The 12,215-nt window shown below is 36.3% G+C and overlaps 1 protein-coding gene across 3 annotated transcripts in view; it reads left to right on the forward strand.

Moving 5' to 3' along the window:
* The window catches only part of SLF1 (SMC5-SMC6 complex localization factor 1), an 80,231-nt gene that overhangs the window by 51,412 nt on the left and 16,604 nt on the right, over positions 1–12,215 (forward strand). For all 3 annotated transcript variants that reach the window (XM_045498092.1, XM_045498086.1, XM_045498098.1), the window contains one exon: positions 3,703–3,850. In XM_045498092.1, coding sequence (XP_045354048.1) covers positions 3,703–3,850 — 148 coding nt within the window. The remainder of the gene's footprint in view (positions 1–3,702; positions 3,851–12,215) is intronic.

The raw sequence follows: 12,215 nt of genomic DNA on the forward strand, positions 1-12,215 counted from the left end.
ACTCAGGAAATGCTGATGTAAATAATAACAGATTTACCCGTATTTAACTTAAAGATTTTTGTTCAGATTTTTAAATAAATTAAACATTTTGTGAAGCATTGTAGTTGTAGCATCGGTTATAATATTAGAACTTGACAGATTAAACTTTAAACTTGACAGATTAATATTTTATTTAACATTTGAATTGTGTAAATTCATATAAACTGGTTTTTGTGTGTATGTGTTCCCTTATCTGCTAGAATTCATTCTTGAACTAATTAAATCTTTTTGGCAGTTTCCAATTTCAAGAATTCCATGCATGTTCACAGACATCATTTTCTGTACTATAAAGCATTTGTTTCTTGATTTGCTGAGTTGAAGCATTCAATTTAAGTCATTAGCTAAACAGAAGTCCTCAGTTTATGCTAATATTGTTTTGTCATAATGTCAATCAGCAAGTGTTGCAGAGTGACACAATGGCAGTGAATTTCATTGTCATTAATCTGAGAAAGCTTTGGGCTTTCCTTGGCAAAGAGCAGAGGTGAGCTGTGTCAAGGTTAGGAGGGAGGTATAAATTTTGCTAAGCTTGGTGGTTAGTCCTACTTTTCTTTGTGATGTCTTTAAGTGCTATTTAATGATAACCCTACTATTATAGGTAGAAATGGAAGCTACTTTGTATTTAAAGATAAGGAAATTGAGGCTAAAGAGTTTAAGGAACTTCTTCAAGGTGTCACAGCTTGTTAGGGCAAAGTCTTGACTAGGGGCCAAGTCTCCATTGCAACATACTTTCTCTTGTTTCAGATGCCAGTGTTTTAAACAGGAAGAGGCACTTATGTGTATTATGTTTGCATCTTTCTGACAGAGGTACTAGAGGAGCCATGTGCCCTCTATTGCCATGGGATATTATGTAAAGCCCTAACCTGGGAGTCGGAAGGCCAAGATTGTAGTTTGTTCTACATGATACACTAGTCGGTTTTTGGAAGATCACCAAATTGATTGATTCAATGGAGATTACTTGTACTGGCAGTCAATAGAGACACTAGAGAACTGTATTGACAAAATGTCTGATAATAGACTTTAACACATTAGAAAGGGGATTCTAAGATAAATATATGTCATGTGCAGATCATGTCTGTCTTTCATTTGTTTGTTAATTCTCAGGGTTTTCTGTTCTTTCAGCTTTAGCAAACATTTCAATATTCCAGGAAAGCTTGTCTCCCTTGATGATGTATTTGCCATATTCTCACTAATCTCCTTCTAAATCATATACATTCACTCTGTTAGAATTGGTAGCATTATTTATACACTGTTAAAGTCACAGTGAGTACAGTCCATAGCGCAATATCTTGGCCCTGTGGTGACGGTGAGTGGCATAGATAAGAATATAACGTGAAAGGGTTCAAAACCCTGATTTGAAAGTGTCTTTTTGTATAAAAATTTACTATAATGAATATGTGGTAGTATGGATGCTTAGCTAATGTCACACAGGTAAGAGTAATTTTAACAAGATCTTTCTTACCATGGCAAAGAAGCTACAGTAATTCCTTGCAAGTACTACCTGTCTCTATTTAATAACAGTAGTATCAAGGTAAATTGGATAATAGGCACTATCAAAATTAATTTGTGGTACCAAGTACATGTGTACATACATTGGTGTAAGGAAAGAGAAAGGTCCCAACTGGTTGATTTTGTGGGGTCTTTTTTTAATTGATGGAGTGCTGGATTGTGCTTTTACATGAGACTTAGCTCTGTGGGCTAACCTCCTTTTTTCCCTATTCAGAGCCTTATGACTAGGGATCTGAAGTGATCCTGATTTATTCTACTCTTGGGATGGAGAATATTTTGCGAAATCAAAATTTGCCAATCTCTTGATAGTTTCCTAAGTAGTGTCATTGCTGACATTCAGATAAACATTTTGTTGCAAGGAACATTCTGCAGCATGGATCTTGATATGATCAACTTTTAGTTCAAATGTAGATTCTCACTGTCCTGTTTTATGTTCTCTTGATAAGTTGAACCCTGAGAAATAAAACTTGCTCAGAGTGATTATCTCCATGCTGGCTTTACCAAGTCAAGAGTTGGCTTCCTGCAAACTACTTTGAAGACTAGCTAAGACTCAATGCCTAAGAGAGTGAGTTGTGGTCAGCTTATGGCTCGGACCCTACCAGGGTACTAGGGGAGGAGTTGGTACTTTCCCGCCTGCTGATACAGCCAGTCCTACTGCTAGCTGCCCGGGTCACACAGCTGCAACTGCAAGACTTAAACACAGCCTTCTAATCAGGGTGGGCGAGAGGGTGGTGCTGATGCCCAGTCATGAATCCTGACCTGGCAGCATCGAGCTGTGGTCAAGCTTCTGTGTTGAGGCTCCTGATGATATTACAGGAAGGGTAGTGCTTCCCTAACCATGCAGCTTAAAATCTCCTCGGCCCCATTCGTCATAGTCTCTCTCTCACATTCTAATGTCCAGTTCTGCCTTAATGCAGTACGGCCATACAGTGTGATAGAGCCACAGGGAACTTGCACACCTACCTAAGCACCCTGACTCTGGGCTTTTCCTCAGTAAACACTGTTTTGGCAGGCCTGGTGTATGTGCATAATAGCTTCTTATAATAAGGAATGATGGTACTCTTAGGAAATATTTTATACTGTAGGAACCTTGTCTGCTGAAGGCAGGAGAAAGAAATCCAGTAGTCTCTGATGGTTCGTGATTTCTCTGCCCTTAACCCCATATTAGGTTTAGTATAGTTGCGGAACATAGCACTTACCATCTATTTGGATACTATAACATTTATTTATTAAAATCTTTTCACATGTTTTGTACCCAGCTGTTAATTTGAAGTTTTTTTTCACACATCCAACCCACCTAAAGAACAAATACCGAAAGTAAAGGAATTTCAACTAGTTTTAATGTCATTGTGGAAAAGTGTTAATTTTTAAATCAAAAGTGTTTAAAAATATTTTTATACCTCTTTGCCTTCATATTTTGTGAATTAGAGATTTTCCACATTAGGGTAAAGCATACTTACTGTAATTAAAGTTTGTATGCTTGCTTTATTTTTTATAGGAATTTAATGTTTAGAAGTGATAATATAGAACAATATTCATCTTTAAGAATTGATCCCTATACATCTCTAAATTAGGTAATGTAACTTGATACAATTTAATAATTAGAATTTTAACCAATCTGTTTCTTTACAACAGTCTTGTTTGCTAAAGTTCTTATTCATTGTTTTTTTTAAGTCTTTTTCTGGAGTATGCCATATGGAGAAATGGAAAGTTTAATTTTATATATAAACAGGGATGGCTAAGTCTATTTTTTTTTTTAATATCTCTGTATTCCTGTTAACAGAAATCCACAGAAGCCAGATATCTCCTCCATGTTTTAATGGAATTACTGCCATAGTAAAGCACTTGACACTGTTGAATAATGATATTTTAAAAGTTTATTCTAAGCTGTCTGTATATAAGTACTGGAGGTTTTGTTTTATTAGCGGTTTTGTCATATGGATATAAAGATTTAGAAATGGATAGGGGGAGGAAGGAGAGGCAGAAAATGGAGAGAGGGAATTAGCTTGCTGCGGTTCTCAGAAACACCTTTTAGTATTAGCGTACTCTAATTTTAAATAGCTAAGTTTGCCTCAACAAGTATTTGAAATAAACACTAATAAAAAAAACCATCTATTTTAATATGCATTACTAATATTTGTCCCATCTTAATGTTAGGTCTTCAAACATGAACTAGCCTACTTACTCACAGGAATTCTTGGAGCAGCAATAGATTATTGGATCTTCCTTGGTCTGAAGAGGGGTAAAAATGTGATGCGACACATGTCTGATGACTTAGGAAGTTATGTTTCCCTTTCATGTGATGGTGAGTGTTCTGTGTTGTTTTTCTTAGACCTATTATGTGATTTTCCTTTAGGCAGTGTGTAATCTTTAACATACATTAATATGAAGCTTTCTTAAAATAGTTACACACACACAGGCATGCATAACATAGAAACAGTATAAAGAAGGTAAAAATTATTCATCATGAATGTTCCCACACAGATAAACATTTAACTTTTTTATCTATTTCTTTCTAGTAATATCTAAGTATTTTTATACTCTTGAACTCATATATATCATTTTATACTCTTATTTTCCTCTAAATGTTACATGAGCCTTCACCCCCACCACATTATTTATTTTTCAAAATATTATTTTGATGACTTCACAAAAATGGAATATTAGATGGTAATATAGAAAATAGTACCTGGAAATATTTATTTATATGCAATATTATTAATATTTTCCTTAATCATATAATTAAAAATTATAAGTAAACTACCCTATGCAAGTAAATATTTGACCAATTTTTTTTAATTTCAAAAAATTTTTTTATTAACTAGACAAATTTAAATCAGTTTATTGTCTTTTCATTGAAGTAGCGGATTAACTTTTTTATGTATGGCGTTTCAGAATCTTACATGGTAAGAACAATTTTCAGTCCTTTGAATACTTATAATCATTGAGGTTGAGTAGAAAGCATTATCCTTCATCTTATATGTGCCATATGAACAGTTCCCAGGTCTCTTCCTATGTAAATACTTAACAGTAGTAAAATGAAATTCACTGACTCAGAATACTTACTTTATAAAACCATTTGCATTAACTTGTTTATCTTATTAACCTACTATCACTGTTTAAAACTTTTGCCCCATGTACCTGTTGCTGTATAATTTTTCTTATTATAAAAAGCTGCTAATATTTCTTTTCAATTGAGTCTGGTGGTGTAGCAAATGAGCCTGGATGAAGCAAAAAGAAGTAATTCATATGTATAATTTTCTCACTCTTTCTCCTCCCCCAAACCTCCATTCTAGTTTTAAATTTTCCTCTAAAATAACTCATTTTCACATGCCCACTTTATGAACAGTTCTACCTAACTCTTGGTCTCTAGAGTGAGGGAGACTTCCAAAAGACCTGAGGGCACCATTCCTGAACTTCAAAGTCAGGTTAGGGAACTATGAATCTTGTCATTTCTTTCTTTCTCACTTGTATCCTAACTTCCTAAAATGAATGTATTTGAAAACAAGTGAGTTTTTGTGGCCCTCAAATATAAAAGATAACTTTTTATATACTGCAAAAATTTTAGACTGCCAAGTATTCTTTTTTGTTATACATGTGTTTCAGTACATCTAGGTTTTATGTAAAAGAAAAAGTTATTGGATATGCTTTAATATCACTTTAATACTTTGAAGAAAGATTCTAGAATAGGAATCCAGGACTAAAACCGGAGTTCAGGATTTATTCGATGATGCCCTCTGCAAACGGAGGTCTCTTTTTTATACTACTGAACTTAGAAGATTTTTATCTCAAGCATTTTATCTTCTTCTTTTCCTTTTTCTTTGAGCTGAGGGTGATTACTGTTACTTTTGTGGAGTAGCTAGCCTTTGTTGTTTGACTTTTTAACATTCCTTAGCTCAAATTCAATATTCCTCTAAAATCCTTTCTTATTTATTTCACTCCATTCCTACTGGGTAGTTCTTTTGTTGCTGTCGTTGATGTTCTTGTTGTTTTAGAAATAGCAAATTTCTGTCATTATTTGCTAGCATGAGAACTGAACATTTAGCTAAAAGGATTCCCCTGCTTGTATTCCATAATGAAACTTCTTTGAGTTGGGGGACCCAGGACAGGATTTGCAGTGGCTTTAGAGGCCATCAGTATAGCTAAATGTCTTGTTTCCAGTATGTGTTGGTTACCTTGAAGGTAATAAAATTTGTCTCATAGTTTAGCCAAATGCAGAAAATATGAGCCTGTATTAATAGGGTTTCATTATATGTTCTAAGTCAGGTTCGATGCTTTCTTCACTCATATGCTGATTTGCACTGTACTTTAAAGCAAGGTATTGTTATCCACTGCTATTTCCTCCTTTCACATGACAAGTTTAAACCCAACAAGTTTGAGCCTATGACTGACTTAAGCTAAAGCTAGATGTTAATGTTACCATTACGATCTTTTTGACACACTGAGTGATTACTTTGCTTCCCCCTGATATGTTTGATCACTAGTATTTAAAACTCTAGTTGAGATTTAAACTATATCCATGTTTGAAAAGTAGGCTTAACCCTTTTTTTTTTTTAACTCTTCTCAAAACACACATAATTGGTCCTTTGGGCTTCTAATTCAGCTACAGGTGGGCAGTTTTAAAAAAGACATTTCTAAAATGGTTCAAATTAATATCTTCCTAAATTTTTGTTGTTAGTATGACTTGATTTTTTACTATTGTCAAGAGACAGAAATCAAGTGAACAGTTTAAGAGAACAGTAAGTAGCTTTTCTATAGTTAATATACAAAATTAAAGTGTTTCTTATGGACTTTAATAGCATAATAACTTTTATCCCTACAAGTGGACCACGTGTTTTAATAATGTCCTTTTTGTCTGTATGTCAGTATTTTGATGAAGAACGATTTCTTTATCTCTGGATACTCCCTTTTTTTAAATTTCTTTGCATTTTTCATCAGGTACTTTTTGCTTTTCCTAAGTCACTAGTAAAGATGTTATAGTTTGTTACATAACATTTAATTGAAGATAATGGTCCATCTTTCTCATGGCCAACTGTACATTTTTGTTTTTCTTAGTGCAAAAATACAAATCATATTATGATGCTACTCAGATTCAAATCTATTAATTTCAGTTTAGTAAAACTGTTGTTCGTTTTTGTTCTGTAGAAGATTAAGGTAGAAGATATTTCAGTAGGTAAGTAAAATCCTTTCTTCTTTCCTTCAGATCTCATGTCCGTTAACCCACATTGATGTCCTTCTCTTTTATTTCTAAACACTGAACAGAAAGAGTTTTCTTATATCCCTTTCTATATTTTAAGATCAGGTGATCGGAAATTATTTTTTTATGCTTATTGAAATTTCTAGTATATTGGCTTAAACCAGGGGTTGGGCAAACTTTTTTTGTGTATGATATCACATAGTAAGCATTGTTGGCTCTACAGGCTCGTAGTCTATCCCAGCTCCTCAGCTCTGCAGTTGTACGAAGAGCAGCCATACACAGAACATAAATGGACATGGTGATGTTTCAGTAAAACTTTATTTATAAAATAGCAAGATATTGTTTCTTAACTTCTAACTTAAACTTATTTTTTCTCCTGCTTTTAGTGGGAAGAAAACCTGTCATCAAAATGTACTATAATATTTTTTACATCTTTAGAGAAATTTAGTAAAACTCCCTTTACCCTTCACAGACTACTTCATTATTTTTTCCTGATAAATAATGTTTCCAAACTCTTTTATTTTTTAATTCCTCTCCATTTTTCAGACCTCTTTCATAAACATGTTTTCATAATTTTACTAATTATCTCATCAGAATGTTTCTATTCACTTTATTTATTCAACATATTTTTATTGCTACTCTACTAAGCACCGAAATAAATACTGTGTCTAGTGAAGGGGTGGGTAACAAAATGTGGCCCTTGATTTTTTGGAGTTTTTGGTGAGAGAAACAGACTATAATTAGATTAATGTAAATATATCGTTTAAAAATGCTGAGTGCTTCAAACAAGAAAAACTAGGTGTTGAGATGGGTGAACTTATACTTCATATCAGGTAATCGTGTACAACAGAACCTGAAGGAAAAGTAGGAGTTGGGCAGACAGGAAAACATGTTTCCATTAGAAGACACAACATTTACCAAAACTGAGATAGGAAGAAGCAGGGCCTGTTTGAAATCTTACGGTAGCTAGCTGATGGCAAGATGCAAGAAGAGTAGCCAGAATAAAGGCAAAGAAATTGTAAGAGAGTTTGCAGAGGAACTCCTAAGCCATGTTGATCAGTTAGAAGCTCTTTTAGGGGTGCCTGAGTCGCTCAGTCAGTTAAGTGTCTGACTTTGGCTCAGGTCATGATCTCACGTTTTGTGGGTTGGAGCCCCCAGTTGGGCTCTATGCTGACAGCTCAGAGCCTGGAGCCTGCCTCAGATTCTGTTTCCGCCTCTTTCTCTCTGCCCCTCCCCTGCTTCCACTCTGTCTCTCTCTCTCTGAAAAATAAACCAACGTTTAAAAAAAAAAGTTTTTTTTTTTCAACAAGGGAGTGGCATGACTTGATAAACACTTTTTAAAAAGCCTATCAAATGCTCTTTCTGGGTGAATAACTTCAATTGGATCATCTCCTTTGAACAATACAGTGCAAGTTATTTCTACTTTGTTTTTGCCTCTGCTTAGAGGTGATATGTTAAGAGATCAGTTGGTTGTAATAAACACTGTGATGATAAGCTTTTTTTAAATGTATAACTAGAGATTTAATATTCAAAAGAATTCTTTCAGAATAGAAAATTTTTGCAAATCATATATCAGATAAGGGGTCAATATTCAAAGTATATAAAGAGCTAACAAAACTTGAGAGCAGACAGTCTGTTAGAATTTTTTTTTTCAACGTTTTTATTTATTTTTGGGACAGAGAGAGACAGAGCATGAACAGGGGAGGGGCAGAGAGAGAGAGGGAGACACAGAATCGGAAACAGGCTCCAGGCTCTGAGCCATCAGCCCAGAGCCCGACGCGGGGCTCGAACTCACGGACCGCGAGATCGTGACCTGGCTGAAGTCGGACGCTTAACCGACTGCGCCACCCAGGCGCCCCTAGACAGTCTGTTAAAAATTGGGCGGAAGAACTAAATTTGTCCAAAGAGGAATCAAAATGCCTAATAGGCACATGAAAAGATGCTCAGTAGCACTAATCATCAAGGAGGTACAAATCAAAATGACAGTGAGATATCAACTCACGCCAGTTGGAATGGCTATCATCAAGAAGACAAGACACTGGTTCACATGGATGTGTTAAAAAGGGAGCCTGTATACACTATTAATGGGAATGTAAAGTAGTCCGAATACTATGGAAAATAACATGGAAGTTCCTCAACAAATTAAAAATTGATCCACCGTGCAATTCAGCAGTACCACTTCTGGGTACATACCCAGAGGAAATGAAAACAGGATTTTGATGAGGTTTATGCACACCCATGTTTGTCACAGCATTATTCACAATAGCCAAGATATGGAAAAACCCAAATGTCCATCGTTGGATGAATGGATACAAAAGATGTGGTATACATATACCATGGACTGTTATTCAGCCATGAGAAGGGAGGATATTCTATTCACAAAAACACGGATGGACCTTGAGTACGTTACACTAAATGAGAGAGACAAGTACTGTATGAAGTCACTTACATGTGGAATCTTAAAAAGTCAAATCTGCAAAAAACAAAAAGCAAACCCAGTAAAATTGATGTGACATACGTTGGGTTCTGGAATCAAACGGTCAAGAAAGAGTTCTTGGGATGTCTTTGGTGCAAAAGCACAGCGACAGGAATCATGGGCAGAAAAAGCTACACTGGGATTGTGAGGAGTGACTGATGATACACTATTAAGTTGGGAGGGGCTTAGGGATAGTGTAAGTCTCTAAGGAATTTGGAAGCAAGGTTTTTGGGACCTTGAGGGGCTAGCTGCTGTTTAAGAATAAGGTCATTTACTAATCTCTAGTAAAACCTTAGTCATGAGACTCTTCAGATGTGTATCCGGGGGCCATATGCTTGGAGGATAATTGCTAACCTATATCTTGGGATGGGGGGCAGAGGGGTTGGCAGGGAGTAGAGATAAAGGAAGTTTTCAAAGGGATTTTCGTATGTTAAAGAAAACTTACAGGATCCTGGAGGTTGGGCTAACATCATAATGTCAGGCTAAGGTTGCCTTTTGCATCTAGCAAAGTACTAACATTGAGGCATTTGAGTTCATGTAGGAAGGTCCCTCTGCCTGTCTTAAGTACTTGTCAGTGGGCTGCAAAGGAAATTTAATATTTTTTTCTTCTACGCTTCTTTTGCCTTTGTTTTCCATATCACAGTGGTGGTTACTATAGGATGGGGAGTGAGGGGATAAAGTTGATTGTGTTTAAGGCTACAAACTTGAAGCGAGTAGTAAATAAGCCATAGAGATCTATCTAATATACAATATGATGAACACAGATAATAATATTGTAGTATAATGATGTTATATAATAAATGCTACTTCAGTGGCAATCACATTACAGTATATAAAAGTTTCAAAGTGACAGGCTGTACACCTTAAATTTATAAAATGTCATATGGCAAGTTGATTAAAATCTTTTGATGATCATTCTTACTGCTTGCACAGTTTCAGTATTTACAGTGCAGTAGGTTGTAAGTAGTCAGTTGTAACAAAAGGTTGTAAATAACTCCTTTCTCATTTCCAGTTCTTATAATTGTATCTCAGTGGAGGCTATTTTGGAAAGGTTTATTTGAATTGAGCAGTCTCCTGTATGTGTGGGGCTAGGTGGATCTACTTAACATCTGACCGGAGCCCTTTGCCTATATGGCAGTGTGTGCCTCAAGGCAAGAAGTTTAGGTCTTTAGGCAAGGCAGAATTTCTAGGTTAGCCTGGACACTGTTTATATTTGGGGCTGGATCATTCTTTGTTGTTGGAGACTGTCCTATGAACTGTGAATTGTAGGGCTTTCAGTAGTAGCTCTGTCCTTTGGCCACTGAATGCCAGTAGCACTTCCCACACTAGTTATGACAACCAAACGTTGCCAAATGTTCCCTGGAGGAATTCCCCACCCACTTAGTTCATTCTTTCTCCCTCTTTACCCTGCTATGCCCCCCTCCTGCAGTCAAAATTCAGACAATCAAGAACTGCAGGAATACCAGCCCTTAGCCTTTGATTAAGGCATTTGAGCAGGATAGGACTCTTGTTGGGTGTCTGGAGTCTTTTCAGCCCAAAGGAACTCAGCCCCTGTGTACAGAGGTCAAATTTTATACTTCATATTGATATTTAGTTTGTCATTCTGTTCAATTTTTAAAATGCATTTTAACCTGTTATGTTTATTTTGCTGATTTTATTGACTTTTTCCAGAGTTTGTAGTATGGGAGAACAGAATATGCCACCCCAAAATGTGCTACCTTGGCATGTGGGTTATTTTGAGCTAAAGACAGTTGAGGACCAACAGACTTTAGGAAGAGTGTTATCTCCCCCTTAACTGCCTAAAATTATTTAAGTAACTTTCTTCCTAGACTAGGCCTTCTATACAAGGAGTATGGGCCAGATGTGGTAAGCTGGGGCTAACTTGGCAGGGTCTGTTTGTTCTGATTTCTGTATGTGTCCCATTGTCTCTGCATAGTATGACAGACATTTTGTTACCATACATTTGCTTTTCCCAATTGACTCAGTTGCCAAGTGTCTTTGAACCTCTCCTGTCTGTGTGGCTCCTGCATGAAAGGAATTAAATTTGTTTTTCTTCTGTTAGTCTTCTGTCAATTTAATTAAGACACCAGCCAAAAGAACCTAGAAGGGTGGAGGAAAAAATTTTCCTCCCCTACAAGTGGCCACAGAGAGAGAGTAGTTTTAGTGTCTGGATGGTGGACATTCTGTGGCTGCTGCAGCTGAGAGATCCTGGGACCATTTTCAGAAAGCCACAGAAGGTAAGAATTCTTATCATGTCAGTTTCCCAGATCTCTGCCTGCAGCGTCCAGTGGAAGCAAGAATAGTGAGAGTCCTCTTTTTCCTTTTATAAATTTAGCAGGAGGAAATATTTGTGAAACTAGTTCCTTGCATATAGGGACTCTGGGAAAGGTGTGTAATTAGTACTCTTGGTTTTGTTTAATTTTTTTTTTATTTAAGTAATCTCTGCATCCAACATGGGTCTTGAACTCATGATCTCAAGATCAAGAGTTGAATGCTCTTCCAGTTGACCAGCCAGGCACCCCAAGTTCTCTTGGTTTTTATTGGTCATTTTCCTCTCAAAGATGGTCACTCTTTTTCTTTGTCTCTCTGTTGTGTTATTTGTCATAAGGAGGAAAATTGTAGGGTGTAACAAACACAAGCCCTATAAACCCGCTATTTGAGCCACTGACCTCACAGACTAGTGAGTTCACGGTTCTCTGACTCTTACCAAATTGGCGTTTGTTTAGACAAGCTTTGTTGTGCGTTAACATGCACATAAGGTGAAGACTTTTGGAAGCCAAAGCTGCAAGATTGGTGGGCACGGGTCAAGCACTTAAAAGCTATTAGAGTGCTCACTACCTAACTCAGTGATCCCATGTTAGGATAAGTTGGTCCTAGAATAGGTTAGATTGGCACTAGGTCACCCATCATCCTCAAGATAATTTCTGTGCAGTGAGGTTCTTTGATTTAAAATAACTCAAAATTTCCAACTGAGCAACATGTCCCTATTAAGTATTA

This window comes from Leopardus geoffroyi, chromosome A1, assembly GCF_018350155.1.
Source record: "Leopardus geoffroyi isolate Oge1 chromosome A1, O.geoffroyi_Oge1_pat1.0, whole genome shotgun sequence".
NCBI classification, from domain to species: Eukaryota; Metazoa; Chordata; class Mammalia; order Carnivora; family Felidae; genus Leopardus; species Leopardus geoffroyi.